Genomic DNA, 17,693 nt, shown 5'->3' on the forward strand with positions numbered 1-17,693 from the left:
TGATCCTTAGGGAACGTGCACACTCTCCCTGCTACTTGAATAAAAAAAAATGTGCGTGCACTCCAAAAGTCTTCCCCAGCCTATTGCTGAAAGCCTTAGAGTATACAAGTAATCCTCCACTTCTGGGAGTTGCCTGAACAATAGAACTCAATGTCTATTGCTCCAGTCCCAAACCTGTGTACCAGTGCTTGTGACCTTGCACCTGCTCTGTATCCCAAACCTGTTCAAGTACAGTATCTTGTCTTTGTCCTTGTACCAGTTTCAGTTCCTTCTGTGCACTAGACCCTGTCTTGCATCCCGCCAGTATGCTAGTACCTGTCCTGTGACACCTAACCAGAACCCGACTTATCTGTCTCTTCTGATTCCATTCCACCAGTCATTCCGAGTCAGCCCAACCTAGCAGTTCATACCTGCGCCCTGACCCGAAGTCAGCTGCTGCAGTAACAGGGATTACCCTAGAGTGGTATCTGGCGGCTACCTGAAGCACAAGAATACCTACACTATCAGTGGCTCTAGTGAAGAACCAGATATTTGCTTAGTCACACTCTACCAAAGAAAGCCTGGTCTTGTGGTGCACTGGGTCCACGCCCACCAGTGTGACAGAAAAGTTAGTATTAGGGCTCTTGTTCACTTGCGTACCGCTTCCGTTGTGAGAGCATCGGAAGCGATATGGTAATGACCCTCTGCTGCGGGTGTCGCATCACAGGAGCGAAGAATATGGAAAGAGCACTTTCTCCTCCTTTGTCTGTGTCTGTGTGCCGCCCCCGTGCCAGCAGCCGGCGCTGCTCGGATCCGAACCCGCTGCATGGCTCGAGGGATCCTCCGGACCCGGGGACACGCCGAATGAAAAGGGGGACGTAGTTGTACGGCCTTGACCGTATTCGGTTCGTGACGCCACTCATGGTGTGTGGTGAAGTGGGACACCACCGCTGTGGTTGTGGGATACCCAGGGGAGATGTAATGGCAGCAGGATGTTAACCCCTCGGTGGGTAGGGATGGTTGTCCCGGGGCCCAGTGTGTCTGTGCAGGGTATGGCGATGGCAGGGGCCTGCGCGCCCAGACGTAGCAAGGGATGTTTGGTTACTCACCAATGAATGAATCACAAATGAATCACACGAGTCTTTTGGTAAGCCAAGGTGCTGGTGGCCGGCCGCCACGGCCGGTTGAACTCTGGTCCCCCACCCGGGCTGGTGGTTGCTGTCTCTTCCTCTGCACTGGTTGTGGTTGTGTATTTGGAGTTCCTGGAATGGAACACGGGAGTCCGCTCCCGGCTTTCTGGGTGGCTGAGGAGCTGTGCCCACTGATGCTGACCCGTGGAATCTATGGGCCCTTGCGGTTGCCCTATCCCAATCTGTGGGTGGTTGTCTGCTTTTGGGACATTGGTTGGGACAGTACCTGTAATCCTGCCCTCAATCAATTGATTAGCTAGGCCGTTTGTTCCGGTCCTGGCTTCAGGGTCCGAGTACACCCTCTGAGCACGGTTTTCGGTCGGGTCTCCGGTGCTTGTACCGCGGGCTCCAACCCTGCTCCGGTCCTCCTCGGATCTACCAATCTTCCAGTCTCTTGCTGATGGAGATCACCGTCTGCCACCTAGCCAAGGTACCAGGGCTCCGACCCTGGCACCGTTCAACTTGAACTTCTCCTCTGCTGGAGCTACACCTAGCTCCAGCCCACACTCCTCTCAACTTGAACTACAGACTAGACTGTTTGTTTCCCGCCCCGGGCTGTCTAGACCCCTAGGTGGGCATTTCCCAACCGCCTGGTCCCACCCACTGGTGTGCCTGTCTTGCCATGAGGGGGGTGACGAGGGTTTCAGGTCGGCTGTATGTGACCTAGGTGAGGGAAGGTGTTGTGCGGGGGCCTATGTGTGACTACCTGGTTTAGACAAAGAATAGTTGAATACAGATTACAGATGAAGCTGCAGGATGCAAACTGTGCTCGTCATTTATACAAGTTTAGTATTGTCATAATCGAGCTGACCTGAATAATCATTTAATTGGGTCATCTTACCAAACAATGAATGCTACATACATGGAAAATTAAAAAAAGGGGGGGTTTTTTTGTTTGATTTTTTTAACAAATTTACCCCACCTTGGATTTTTTTCAGTACACTATGATAAAATAAATGATACGACTACAAACAATAACTTGTCATGTAAATTGTCTCTCCTGAAAGAAGGGCAGTAAAAAAAAAACAAAAAACAAAAAACGTATGAGCAATTATTTAAGAAAATAAAAAAAATAAAAGTACCCAGAAGGGAAAGGTTAATAAAGCTACAAGGGTACATTTATTTATTTTGAGGGTATATATATATATATATATATATATATACACACACATATCTATATATATATATCTCTCTCTCTATATCTATATATATATATATTAGATATATATATATATATATATATATATATACATACATACATACACACATATCTATATATCTATATCTATACACATATCTATATATCTATATCTATACACATATATATATGTGTGTGTGTATCTATCTATCATTGCCTTATTCTGTCTGTCTTGCTCCATAATGACGTCATTACAGTGACAACGGTCGCATTGGCAGCTCGCCCCAGCCCCCCCGCACACAATGGCCGCTCAGCTCCGCCCCCCGCACACATTGGCCGCTCGCCTCAGCCCCGAACACATTGGCCGCTCGCCTCAGCCCAAGGGTGTGATTCAGCCGGTTCTGTCCGGCAAACCGGCAGCAATCAGCGTCGGCAATCCAGTTCCCTGTATTCATTTGTATCGGCGTCTTTAAGACGCCGATACAAATGAATCCCTGTATCTCCGTGCACGCCGCACTTCTGGGTTCAGTGGAGCCAGTTTGCTCTCTGACCCGGTGTCCGACGACGTGATGACGCTGCAGGGTCACGGCAGCGTGGTGAGATTACCTCACTATACGTCAGTGTGCAGAGTGTCGCGGAGGCGGATGGAGAAGAGGCCGCCGGCACTTGGAGCAGGTAAGCGCTCTGTGAGCCGAAGATGCGACTCTGCAGGGGAGAGGAGGCCACATGGACTATGCAGGGCAGGAGGAGGGCCACACGTACGCTGCAGAGCAGGAGGCGGCCACACGGATGCTGCAGGGCAGGAGGAGGCCACACGGACGACGCTGCAGGGCAGGAGGAGGCCACACGGACGACGCTGCAGGGCAGGAGGAGGCCACACGGACGACGCTGCAGGGCAGGAGGAGGCCACACGGACGCTGCAGGGCAGGAGGAGGCCACACGGACGCTGCAGGGCAGGAGGAGGCCACACGGACGCTGCAGGGCAGGAGGAGGCCACACGGACGCTGCAGGGCAGGAGGAGGCCACACGGACGCTGCAGGGCAGGAGGAGGCCACACGGACGCTGCAGGGCAGGAGGAGGCCACACGGACGCTGCAGGGCAGGAGGAGGCCACACGGACGCTGCAGGGCAGGAGGAGGCCACACGGACGCTGCAGGGCAGGAGGAGGCCACACGGACGCTGCAGGGCAGGAGGAGGCCACACGGACGCTGCAGGGCAGGAGGAGGCCACACGGACGCTGCAGGGCAGGAGGCGGCCACACGGACGCTGCAGGGCAGGAGGAGGCCACACGGACGCTGCAGGGCAGGAGGAGGCCACACGGACGCTGCAGGGCAGGAGGAGGCCACACGGACGCTGCAGGGCAGGAGGAGGCCACACGGACGCCGCAGGGCAGGAGGAGGCCTCACGGACGCCGCAGGGCAGGAGGAGGCCTCACGGACGCCGCAGGGCAGGAGGAGGCCTCACGGATGCCGCAGGGCAGGAGGAGGCCACATGGAGCTTGCAGGGCAGGAGGAGGCCACATGGACGCTGCAGGGCAGGATGAGGCCACATGGACGCTGCAGGGCAGGAGGAGGCCACATGGAGCTTGCAGGGAAGGAGGAGGCCACATGGAGCTTGCAGGGCAGATGAAGGCCACATGGAGCTTGCAGGGCAGGAGAAGGCCACATGGAGCCTGCAGGGCAGGAGGAGGCCACATGGAGCCTGCAGGGCAGGAGGAGGCCACATTGAGACTGCAGGGCAGGAGGAGGCCACATGGACACTGCAGGGCAGGAGGAGGCCACATGGACACTGCAGGGCAGGAGGAGGCCACATGGAGCCTGCAGGGGAGAGGAGGCCACAAGGAGCCTGCAGGGGAGAGGAGGCCACATGGACGCCACAGAGGAGGGGAGGCCACATGGAGCCACCACCCCCCCGCACACATTGGCCGCTCGGCTCAGCCCCCCGCATACATTGGGCTCCTATACACCTCCCTCCCCCAGGACTACTACTCCTATTATACTCCTCTCTCCCCAGGACTACTCCTCCTTTTATACTCCTCTCTCCCCAGGACGACTACTCCTATTATACTCCTCAGCTCCCAGGACTACTCCTCCTATTATACTCCTCTCCCCTCACCTCCAGGACTACTCCTCCTATTATACTCCTCTTCCCCCAAGTCTACTCCTCCTACTATACTCCTCTCTCCCCAGGACTACTCCTCCTATTATACTCGTCTCTCCCCAGAATGGCAGCATGGGGGATGGAGCACGATGGGGGTTGCGCAGCATGGGGGATGGAGCACGATGGGGGTGCACACCTCCCCCCCCCAAAACACACACCGCACCACACGTAACCACAAACACCGCCCTACACAGACACCGCCGCACACACACACACACAAACACCCAACACATAAAACACCACGCACACACAAACAACGCAACACACACAGACAAATATACACACTGCACAACACACACACTGCACAAAACATACCTCACCGCAAAACACACACGCACCCCACACACACCGTGCAACACACACAGCACCACACACACACACACACTGCAGACACACAGCCGCTCCACAAACAACGCAACACACAAACAACATCGCTCTCACCCCCCCCCCCCCCACACCCAGAACATTTACAGCGCCATACACAAACACTTGGCAACTACACACAACCATATATATATCTATATATAACAAAAATCCTACATTAACTACACAAATACTAGAATACCCGATGGGTTAGAATCGGGCCACCATCTAGTATATATTATATATATATATATATATATATATATATATATATATATATATATATATATATATATATATATATACACACATATTATTATATATTATATATAGTGTGTACTAGCATCAAACCCTGTATTGTTGACTAACCCAAAGAGCCTCATTTTATTTTTAAAATAACCTATAACCTAACCTATATACAAGTTAATAAATACAGCGGTGAAAGAAGTATTAAACAAGTCACCAATTTTCTAATCAATTATATTTATAAAGGTGCCACTGGCATGAAATTCTCATCAGATGTTGGTAACAACCCATCCAATCCACACAGGCAAATAAATCAACCCATAGATGTCAATAAATTAGGTTATTTGTAATAATGAGAAGTTACACAGGTAAAAAGTATTGAACACATGAAGAAAAAGGTGTTAAAAGCCATGGAAAGTTATGACATCCACTGAAATCTATCAGTAATTAGAAAGCAATCCTGCCACTTAGTGAAAAATATCAGCTGGTTCAACAGATGGCCTATAAAAAAAAAAAAAAAAAAAAAAAAGAAGTCTCATTACTAAAGTGCCAGACACGAAAAATCTCATGATAGGTAAAACCAGTGAGCTGCCTCAAGACTAGGGATGAGCGGACCCAAGGAAGTTTGGGTTTGCTGGGTTCGGCTGGACATTGGTTATATGTTAAAGGGCACTTTACACGCTGCGAGCGTACCCGCCCCCGTCGGTTGTGCGTCACGAGCAAATCGCTGCCCGTGGCACACAACATCGCTTACACCCGTCACACGGACTTACCTTCCCTGCGACGTCGCTGTGGCCGGCGAACCGCCTCCTTTCTAAGGAGGCGGTTTGTGCGGCATCACAGTGACACATGGCAGCCGTCCAATAGAAGAGGAGGGGCGGAGATGAGCGGGCGGAATATCCCGCCCACCTCCTTCCTTCCTCATTGCCGGTGGACGCAGGTAAGGAGAAGTTCGTCGTTCCTGCGGTGTCACACATAGCGATGTGTGATGCCGCAGGAACGATGAACAACCAGTGGCATGCACCACCAACGATATTATGAAAAGGAGCGACGTGTCAACGATCTACGATTTTTGACATTTTTACGATCGTTGATAGTCGCTCCTAGGTGTCACATGCTGCGATGTCGCTAACGACGCCGGATGTGTGTCACTAACGACGTGACCCCGACGATATATCGTTAGCGATGTCGCAGCGTGTAAAGCACCCTTTAGTTCAGGACCTGGACTTGACCCGAACTTGACTTCTGAACTCTTAAGTCAATAGGGACCTGAACTTCTGGGCTGTAAAATGGCTATAAAGTGGTCAAAGTAAAGGCTAGTGGGCTGCAAAAGGAAGCAAAATTAGGGCAATTATCCGACAAACAAATGAGAATAGAGAATAAATGAAAAAAAAGAATAAAAAAAAAAAAAAAATCAAAGTGAGGTTTCACCTATTTTTAATAACCAGCGCAGGCAAAGCAGACAACTGGGAGCTGCAGCCCTCAGCTGTCTGCTTTACCTTGGCTGGTTATATTTTTGATAACCAGCTAAGGTAAAAGCAGAAAGCTGGGGGATAATATTAAGCTGAAAAGGTTATCTGGCCCCTTCCAGCCTAAAAGTAGGAGCCTGCAGCCACCTCAGAAGTGGTACATCGATTAGATGCCCCAATTGTGGTACTTTGCCCAGCTCTTTCCGATTGCCCTGGTGCGGAGACAAACGAAAATATATTTGAGGTTGAGGTCCGCTGTATAATGTCAGGTTAGTAATAGATATGCATCTGTCAAATATCCCCATTACTAACCCAGCAAATGTACAGATAAACGTGCACTCGTGTGCGTGCGCGCACACACACGCACAAAAAAAATCTTGACGTTCCAATGTAATCCAATGGTATAATGTCCCACGACGCCCATAACGCTTTGTTCGGAGAAAGTTCTCAGAATGAGACAACATAGGTCACTTCTGGTCAACGGCAGACACAGAATGTCTCACGAGCTTGAGACATTCTTTACCTGGTGAGCTATCCAAGGGTGACCTTAGGAGCCTCTTTCTGGGATCGTGCTCAGAATAAAGCTCCAAAAGGAATCACAGGGTTCCGTGGGACATTATACTATTGGATTACATTGGAACTTTGAGAATTTCTTTATAATTAATACATTTGTGAACAAGGGAGTATGGGGGAGTATTTATTCAAATAAAATATTTTTTTACCAGTTGGTGTGTGTGTTTTAACTCTACACATGCAGAGTTAGTAATGGGGGTAGCTGATAGATGCCTGCAACTTACTAACCCTAGGGTTGATACCATATTTTAATTCACAGCTGACTTCAACCCCAAAAGTATTAGCCGATTGCCACCGCACAAAGGCAAAATCAGGAACAGCAGGACAAAGCTTCAGAATTAGTAGTGCATATAATGCATGTGCCACTTTTGGGGCGGCTGTCAGCTGCTATTTTCAGGCTTGAAAGGGCCAAATGACCATGGCCCTTGCCACACTGATAATACCAGCAAGCAGTTGTCGGCTTTTGCCTGCGCTGGATATCAAAAATTGAGGGGGGGGGACCACACTATTTTTCTTAATTTTATTAAATATTTGTAAAAAAAAAACAGGGTGGGGTCCCCTCTATTTTTGATAACAGCCCGCAGTTGTCTGCTTTACCCATGCTTAGTATCAAAACAGGAGGAAGCCCTTTTTTTTTTCTTTTTCTTTATTGTTCACAGCAGCGTACAGGCATCTTCCGCATGCAACAAAGCTTGTTGATTGGATGTGATGCAGCCTTTCAACAAAGTTTACTAGCATGCGAACAGCAACCTAACTCCGACATAGACACTACTGATCCTCATTTTGCGCGGGGGAGGTGAAGTGGGGTCACAGGAAGCCGGCAGTGGCACGAGTGGGGCGATGCTTGGAGGAAAAGGGTGTACTGGTATTGCGAGGCAGACGCCATTGATCTACCAGCATCGGACAAAATTTACTTCAGGAAAATGGAGCCAGAGGTAGCACATTCACACACTGAGATCTCGGTTCTCAGAGATCTCAATCTGCAAATGCGCCGCCTTCCGGCACCACTTTCCTAAAGTCTATTGCTTCTGTCGTTGGAAGATCAATTGTCCTACCTCACGCTGCCACGACACCCTCTCCTTACAGCATCGCTCCACTTGTGCTGCCGCTATCAGCTTCCTATGACCCTGCGCCCCCTGTTAATCTATTTTCGGTCTAAAAGATTGACTATAAGACTACAAGATAGATCCCCATCCACATCCCTCTTCCATCATCGTCTACTCTTCCGACTTCCATGATGCCGATACAGTTGAGAGTGCGATACCAAGCGGGGAAGATGGGGGGGGGGCTGTATTGACTGATAGACACAGGTCTCAGAGCAAATATAAGGTCATACATTTATTTCAGTAAATCAAGTACCATTTGCTATTTATCATTTTTGGAGGCAGCAGCAAATAATCAGCTCAACTGAAGCCTACTAGTTTGTAGTACAGAACATCAGACCTTATTGAAATCAGGATTATGTCAGGGAGAATAAATAGGATAGAAATGGTGATGAAAATAATTGCAAAAAAGGATGTTGCTGGCTGTTCAAAAGGGAATTATTACCAGGCTCTAAGTAATCGCCAAACTCCCTCCAGACGAGGTTTGTCCTGCTCTGAGAATGCGCTACATCAATGAATAAGATATCACATTATAAAGGGGGTCAGAACAGCGCCTCATACTGTTATCACAGCGCGGATGCTTTTATATTAACTGCAGGTAAAATAGGTTATAACAGCTAATAAATTATGATCCCCGGCAGTTATCAAAGGCTGCAGAAAACCTCGCCGAGCATCTCAAACCAAATCAAATAGCAAGTAATCCGGTTATTATGCATGAAATAAGACTGCAAGTTCACACGCCGCACGTCAAAAAAAAAAAAAAAAAAAAAAAAAGAATAAGAAAAAGAAATCGATTTATACAAAAACTAGATAACCGCAAATCTTTAAAATTGTACAATACGTGGTCTTCGTCTGCCTTGAGCTGGCCTACAACCATACTGATACAATTAGCAGGTTTCAGCTGATCAATAGTGGAGAACTTGTTTTAAATTAGATTCTACTACAGCAATGACCAAGTGTTTAAGTTTTTTTTTGTTTTTTTTAAAGTGTGATTACTTCTGTCTGGTTGCTGCGATGCCATTTTCCCGGTGATTTTTAGTAAACCGGAAGCAAATAGGTGTCAGCTCTAAGCATGAAAATTGTGTTTCACATGGTTTTATCCCTTTAGGTGTTAGTTTTCGACATTTGTTGGGCCAAATGTGTTGCACATTTTGTCATGGGTACTCTAATTTTGCCTATTTTTTTTTCTTCTTGTGTTTTATGGATAAAACTTGGCAAAGACAAATCCAAATGTATCACCAAATGTCAGGAAGCTTATTATTCTAAGAGTGAAGTCAGGAAAAGCCAAAAAGAGGAGCTATGAAATTCAACTGTTCTCAGAGTCAAGTGTCACGTACAATAAAGAAAGAAATAGAAAATGATGGAACAGCTGATAAACCTAGAAATGCACGACCACAGAAAGCTTTCTAAGTTAATCACATTATTAAGAAATAGTCTATCTGATATCTATAAAAGTGTTGTACAGATTTCACACGAAAAGAAAGAAGAATATAGGGTCAAAGTGAGGTGCAACAGCTCAGAGGAGCAGGCATGAATGCACGAGTTCCAGTCAAAAAACCTTTCATCTCTGCAAAGCATCAGAGGGTCCGACTTGAGTTTGCCAAAGAACAAAGCCAATGGAAAGAGACAGACTGAACTTAGATTCATCTGACCAATCTGTTTGGTACTCATGGCAGCACTATATATACTATGGAAAATGTGGCGCCCCTGAGGCTTCAGTCGACACAGGGTACAGCATCTCACTTAAGATGTAGTACTCATCCCAGGTAAGGAGAGGTTAATTGCTGATGTTTCTCACATTCCCCCACCAAACACAGTTAGGTGCTTTCCCACCGGGGGGATTGCCTGGGGTAGATAGGGGGGTGGCAATCATGAAGCATGGGACTTTCCCGGTCACTAGGACAACCACCTGGGGGGCGGGCACCACTTGGGGGAAAAGGAAGGAGCATCTTCACACATAGTCAGTTACCTCCGGGCACAGCTTAGGGGTGAGGGACACAGTTGGGACTTCGGTCCAGGCATATTTACTCTCTACCTGCACACTTCTGGGAGTGCCATAGGACCCCTGGCTTGGAGCAGGCATCTCAGCCCTGGTTCTCTACAGCTATACGGTATTCCAGGGTCTGCTGAGAGTGCAGGAAACACCCGCAGCCCGTTCCACATTCCACATACACTGGGATTGGAGAGACCCCGACCAGAAAAGACTCCCAGTGGGAACACCAATGGTGACCTCGAATTGCTCGGGATCGACTGGGGCCCATCACAACGATGACCGGTACTCCGGGAGTGGCAACTGGGACTGTGAGTAAAGAAACCTTGAAACTGCAGAGACTGTGCCTGCTTGTCTTTGCCAGCACAGTTTCCCTGCGCTTCGGTGCCAACGGCAACTACTCCCCTCATCATCCTCCTCGGGGCACACTCCACCTGTGGGGAGCAGAACCATCTTTGCTGCTATAACCATCCACCCTGGAGGACAGCGACAGTAACGGTGGCTAACCTCTGGCTGCGTACAGCAGATGGTGTCATGAGACAAACTTCCACCATCATTCCCCCCCCCCTTTATTGTACACCTTGGGGACACGAAGTCTGGCAGGGCCACCGGTGACCTCCCCAGACCCGACATCACCAGGCTCGGCGACAAGTAAACAGTTAACCCCTTGCCCAGTGGGTGCTACAAAAGCATAATGATGGAGGGTACCAAACACTAACAGTGAAGCATGGTGGAGGTAATGTCATGGTTTGCGGCTGCTTTTCTGCATCTGCCATTGGCCCCATAGAATTAATGGAAATATGAATGCTGTCATGTCCAAGGATATACTGGAGAATGTAATTCTGCCACATGGTAAAATCAAAGTAGGCAGGAGCTGGAAAATCCAGCAAAACAATAAGCCTAAGCACAAATCCAATTTATTCAAAAATTGGTTAGCACAGAAAAAAGTTTGGCTCAGCCATTGCAACAGGCGATCACCTGATTTACACGCTATAGAGTACCTTTGGGATCGGTTAGGGCGATGAGTCGGGGCCCGTACCCATAGCAATAAATAGGAATCGTTTGCAAATTGAACAGAGCAAAATCCCTCAAGATGTATTCCCTAGTGACTACAATGCTCGGTCAGTGTGGTGCAGTCATTAAAGTAAGAGGTTATGCTACAAAATACTAAGTTATGGCAATGTAAACTATGAATTACTCTCTATGTTGTGATCAATAAATAGTATATGCAAAATGTTTGGCAGTCAGTTTTCTTTAATTAAATTACGTATATTCAAAAGCATTTGGTTAAAATTAAGGTCTTGTATGATAACTTCATGCATATTCAATTCATCTACAAGAAAATGGCGTCACAACAACCAGACAGAAGTAATCACGCACAAAAAAAATGCAAAACTTTTGGTTGCTACTTAAAGTCAATCCCAAACTACCTACTATACAGCATTCTTACCTTAAAAACAACACAGACATAATAATAATACAAATAATAATAATAAAAAGGGATTGATGACAGGCTGACAGATATTCTGCTGCAAGTTCTCCGTAATAGACAATAATATTTTATAGGCGTTAGTCCCGCACTTCTTTTATTAACAAAAAAAAAAAAAAAATATATTATTGTTAAAACGCTGTACTCAACTTCCCTCGGTCAACTGAGGAGTCTCCACCAGTGCTGCCGGTAAGTTGTATTGGCCGCTGCGTTGACATCCCATTGACAGTGTGGCAGCTAATCTGTGAGCTCAGTGGCTCTGTGTGGAGCATTCCTTCAGTGTAGATGGAGTGTCAGCTCTGAACCACTTAAAACATTACTTTGCCCCAGTGAGAGCCATTCAGAGACTGAAAATGTCTCTCCTGAGGGTGCTGCGCACAGTGAAGCGTGCCTCTGTGTTGTGATTGTTATTTCGCGGACGACACATCTGATCACCTGTGATACTCGTCCGAGCTCCGCGAGTACCCGAGCACCCAGAAACCTCGATCGAGTACTGAACAGTGGCAAGTTTGCTCGTTCAACACTAATAACAGTCAATTATTTTTTTGCGGTGCCCCTTCCCAAGAGTACCTTGTAAAACTGTAGGGGGGAAAAAGCGCAATAGGGTCTTACCCGGTATGAGGGTAGACAGACAAGACAAAGAAGCACTCACCTGGTGAGATTGTGCCAGTCACAACCCCTTATGATAGCCTATGAGTGCCCGGTGGTTTATCTGCAGCCCCGGGAGAGGAATTTTGTATCACACAGGTAGAAGAGAAGACAGGGTTTATGCCGCGCTAAAAACCACTGATTCGTGTAAATTAAAAGATTTCCTTTTTATTTGAAAGTTCCTACGCGTTTCAGAGACATCCGTATACGTATACGTATCTGATATTACAGCAAGGCCGCTTGGACCTATACATAAGGAGCAAACAGCCACATGTGCATTAAGGACTGCCCGTATGACTCAGCTGAGTCATACGGGCAGTCCTTAATGCATATGTGGCGGTTTGCTCCTTATATATAGGTCCAAGCGGCCTTGCTGTAATATCGGATACGGATACGGATGTCTCTGAAACGCGTAGGACTGTCAAATAAAAAGGAAATCTTTTAATTTACACGCATCAGTGGTTTTTAGTGCGGCATAAACACGGTCTTCTCTTCTACCTTCCCAAGAGTAGTAAGGTGATAACTACATATCAGCAGATGACCAGATAATGGAGGTTAAATATAGTGTGGCTCTCAAAATGGCCAGGTGAGGTGACATATCTCAAAAATCTCAACATTCTTGGATTAGTACCAAAAGAATTTCTTCCCTGTAAAAGCCTATTGCTATACTGGAAGACATTCATGGTGAATATATTTTTCATTTGTAACTCCACTATAGGAAAAGCTTTACATAATGACAGCGTGTAATGATGCCTACTTTCCGGCATACTCTGGTAATTAAATTTGTCACTTAAGCCATTTCTGAAATATTCTGCAGTCCTGGAGAAACAGACATACTGTACATCAAGAAACTTAGTGCTAAGTTATTATGGCACTCCTCTGCAGGCAATAATGTGGGGAGAAAGCGCTTACTGGAAATGAGCTACTAAAGACTGTGTAAGATTATATAACGGCAAGTAACCGTGTGTTACTTACCAGCCCTTCGCTTGGCTTGATGTTGGAAAGCTGTATAACTTCAAGATGGGCAGATTGAGAAACCAAAGGATCAGAGGAGAGAGAGATGATGTGGTCACAGACGCCCGATAGGGTTTTACACTAAAAGAAAATAAAAAGGTGAGCCATTAAAGGGTTAACACGGTACACTCTGATGACGAAAAGGGAAAGAAAATTGGAGAATTTGCTCGATAATCAAGATAAAAGGCTCATTAAAGCCTTCAGAAAGTAGATTTTACAAGTTAGGCTGCTTTCACACATCCGGTTTTAGCAGTGCGGCTCAAAAACCTATGCAACGGATGCGGCAAAAAAAACGGATCCGTTGCATAAGTTTTTCCATGCGGCCCGTCCGTTTGTTGACGGATGCGGCTTGATACTGAGCATGCGCAGTGCAAAAAACCGCCTCCGGCAGCTGGATGCGTTTTTTGCCGCAGGACGCCGCATCTGGCATGCAAAAGCTTGCATTGTAAATCGCGCCGCATCCAGCGCAATAGGGTTTTTTCGACGCACAAAAAAACGTGCCAGGCAACGTTTCATTCGGCCGCCGCATGGGCTAAATATGCCGCATCCGGCAAAAACTGGACGCAACGCAAGGCCATGCGGCACAATACGGCGCTAATGCAAGTTTATGCAGAAAAAAACGCAACCGGCGGTAAAAAAAAAAAAAACAACTTTTGAGTTTTTTCTGCAGAGCGCTGTATTGTGCCACACTGGAAAAACGGATGTGTGAAAGCAGCCTTATACAAGAATAATTGGCCACAATGAAGTATTATTGCTTACGATCGGCTTTGTATCCTTTACCTTGGAATCCTGAAATCTAGCTAATGAAAGGCTCTGCTGTCTAATCAGGGAGGCTCCGAACATACCTTTCCCATTACTAGTACCATCGCACACTTACATACATATACACACACACATGCTCTGACCATCAGAATTACTCACCACATGAAGGATCTTGTTTTCCGTTTCATACACAGTACATTCCTGAAATACAAAACAATATTCCATATAAATAGGAAAGACCGTAGTTTTGAATTTACTGCAGTATTTTCCCCATGTCATGTCAACAATCTGGTTTTGTATTTTACAATACTTTTGTACGCGGACATAAAATATTAACTAGTTAAAGGTCATCGGTCACCAGGTTTTTGCCACATAATCTGAGAGCAGCATATTGTAGGGGCAGAGATCCTGATTCCAGTGATGTCTCACTTACTGGGCTGTTTGCTGTAATTATGAAAAAATTACTGTTTTATAAAGCAGGAGATTTTCACTAGAGAACTGGTAAACCTGCTGCCATGTAGTCCTACACATTCATGAGCTTTATATAATCCTACTGCCATCATTTATTGGCAGCTTTCTGCCTATGCACAGTGTATCTAAAAAGCTGTTAATCAGTGGTGTGGGTGGGGTTATACAGCACTCTGCATTCAGAAAACTGATAGAGATGACAGTGATTTTACCAAAATGACAAAGCACCCCAGTAAGAGACACCACTGAGTCAGGGGTCTTTACCCCTACATTATGCTGACCTCTACGCGCTGTCACCTCCCGCGAAACGCGCGTAGAGGTCATAGCAGTGCCATATACTGACAGATTACTATGGGTGAGTGTACTAAATATCATCTGCATTTATTTTGCTTTAGAGTAGTTAGATCTACCTGACTTCACCATTTGTATACATATCGCACTGGAGACATGACTCCTTCTCTATGGACTTCTGGCACTAGGCACTTTAGCTTGCTTGTAGTCCTGCACCATTGTATTGACCTTGTTTGTATTTATTTTAATGACACCATTTAATTTAACCATATAATGATATTATATATTATAGTTATATAACTAGAACATGAGGGAAAAAAAAACGTGTGATTAAAAAAAAAAAAAAAATACAAATTTGCCATCATGTTTATGTTTAGTTTTTATGGCATTCATTGTGCATTGAAAATGACCTGACATGATTTCCAGGTCAGTAAGAATGCAGCAATATCTAACTTGTATAGGTTATTTTTGTTTTAGGTGCTAAGAAGAAATTCAGACAATTGTAAAAAGAAAAGGTTATGAGTCTCAGAAAATAGCTGAATATTTCATTTTCTCCAACAGATTAAAAGTGATCAAAAACATAAATTCAATTATATTTTTAAAGGACAGTGCTGTAACCATAAGTGTTGACTATATAAACAGCTGTGAAAAATTAAGAGACCACTTCCAAATTTTCAGTTTTTCTGATTTTCCTCTTTATCGGTATATTTTTGAGTAAAATGTAATTTTTTCTTTTATTCTATAAACTACATGGCAACTTTGTGATTTGTTCTATCTACTGTGGGTTCAAGATTCCATTGGAAACTATAGAATAATGTGAAAACTTGGGGGGGGGGGGGGGAATGTAAAAAAAAAAAAAATATTCAAATTAAACTTTTTTTGTTTAATTACCTTACGCCTTAAAGTGTATATACACACACAGCTCTGGCAAACCATTTCCAAATTTTCAGTTTTTCTGATTTTTCTCTTTATAAGAATATTTGAGTAAAATGTAAATAGTTTTTTTTATTCTATAAACTACTGACAACATGTCTGAATTTCCAAGCAATAATTTTAGTATTTATTTTCTGAAAATGAGAAATGGTCAAAATAATAAAACAATGCATTGCTTTCAGACCTCAAATAATGCAAAGAAAATAAGTTCATAATCATTTAGAAACAACAATACTAATGTTTAAAACTTTTTTTTTTTCCAGCAGGACAATGCGCATGCCACACAGCTTAGGTCAATCAATCTGTGGATGAAGGACTACCACATCAAAACTCTGTCATGGCCAGCCCAATCTCCAGACCTGAACACCATTGAAAACCTCTGGCATAAGATCACTCAAAAGTGTGAAAGACTGGTGGAAAGCATGCATGCGACGCATGAAAGCTGTGATTAAAAATCATGGTTATTCCAGAAAATATTGATCTCTGAACTCTTCATGAGAGTTAAAACATTAGTATTTTTGTTTCTAAATGATTATGAACTTGTTTTCTTTGCATTATTTGAGAACTGAAAGCAATGCATTTTTTTGTTATTTTGAATTTTGACCATTTCTCATTTTCAGAAAATAATTACAAAATTGTTTGCTTGGAAATTCGGAGACATGTTTTCAGTATTTTATAGAATAATAAAACAATTTACATTTTACTCAAAAATCTACCTTTAAAGAGAAAGATCAGAAAAACTGCAAATTTGGAAGTGGTCTAATTTTTGCCAGAGCTATGTGTGTGTGTGTGTATATAATAATATAATATAATATATAATATATATATTATATCTACACACACACACACACACACACACACACACACACACACACACACACACACACACACACACACACACACTAAGGTGCAAGTTACTTAAACAAAAAATTTAGTTTAATTTTTTTTTAACATTTTTCCCCCAATTTTTCACATTACTCTTTAGTTTCCAATGGAATTTTGAACCCACGGTAGATAGGACAAATCACAATCTCTTATGGTCTGATTTTATAGGAGTGCCAAGCTAGCAGTGACAAGGATCTTCAACATGCTGCTGGCTACCACGGCTACCCATTGTCACTCAGGAATTGCAGTCAATTACTGGCATTTAAGGAGTTAAATAGAAGAGAACAGTCGCAGCAGTTAGTAGCAGGTGCTGACTGTCAGCAACCACAGTGTGTGGAGTGGGCTCAGCCTCTGAACTCACTCCATACTCCCCTACCCAGCTGTATGTTGGATGTCCAGAAGGAATTTAAAAGCCCTAGTGCCTCTGGATCTAACAAACTGTGTAAAGTAATAGTACAAAGAAAACAACTTCTCTGCATGAAGCAAGGCCTCATACTCCCATGCTAATGCAAAGATTAGAGGACAGCAGACCCGTTGAAGTTCGGGTTTGGCGGGTTCAGCCGGACTTTAGATAAAATTCAGTTCTGGACCCGGACTGGACCTTAAAGCTACTTGGAGTCAATAATTGGGCAGTTCGGGTCTCCGCCCACATACAGCCAGCCATTAACAGATCACTTCCTGAGGAGGGAGAGTTTGTTTTTCAATCCAATAATGCTGTTGTTACCGCCAGTGAGAGCCATTCAAACTCTGTAAGTGGCTTGCACTGGAATACGCACCGAGCAATGCTCGCTCGAGCGGTTTGCATAAACTACCCAAAGTCTGAACTCTAACACTGATTTTTTTGTTATGTCTGTGTTCAGTATGAACACCATACTTTACGGTTTCTGTTCGCTCATCTCTAACAAACAGATGTCAGGTCTTAAAACGGATTATTGAGAAAAAAATAAATTAATTTGCTGAATCCTGTGATTGGTAGAAAGTCAGAACAAGGAA

At 45.1% G+C, this 17,693-nt stretch overlaps 1 protein-coding gene across 4 annotated transcripts in view; it reads right to left on the reverse strand.

The window, feature by feature from the left end:
* CNKSR2 (connector enhancer of kinase suppressor of Ras 2) overlaps positions 1–17,693 on the reverse strand; it is a 562,096-nt gene that overhangs the window by 397,623 nt on the left and 146,780 nt on the right. For all 4 annotated transcript variants that reach the window (XM_075335413.1, XM_075335412.1, XM_075335411.1 and 1 more), the window contains exons 6-7: positions 14,283–14,324; positions 13,323–13,442 (exon numbers count right to left, since the gene is read on the reverse strand). In XM_075335413.1, the coding sequence (XP_075191528.1) occupies positions 13,323–13,442; positions 14,283–14,324 (162 nt within the window). The remainder of the gene's footprint in view (positions 1–13,322; positions 13,443–14,282; positions 14,325–17,693) is intronic.

Source organism: Anomaloglossus baeobatrachus, chromosome 2 (assembly GCF_048569485.1).
Source record: "Anomaloglossus baeobatrachus isolate aAnoBae1 chromosome 2, aAnoBae1.hap1, whole genome shotgun sequence".
Lineage (NCBI taxonomy): Eukaryota > Metazoa > Chordata > Amphibia > Anura > Aromobatidae > Anomaloglossus > Anomaloglossus baeobatrachus.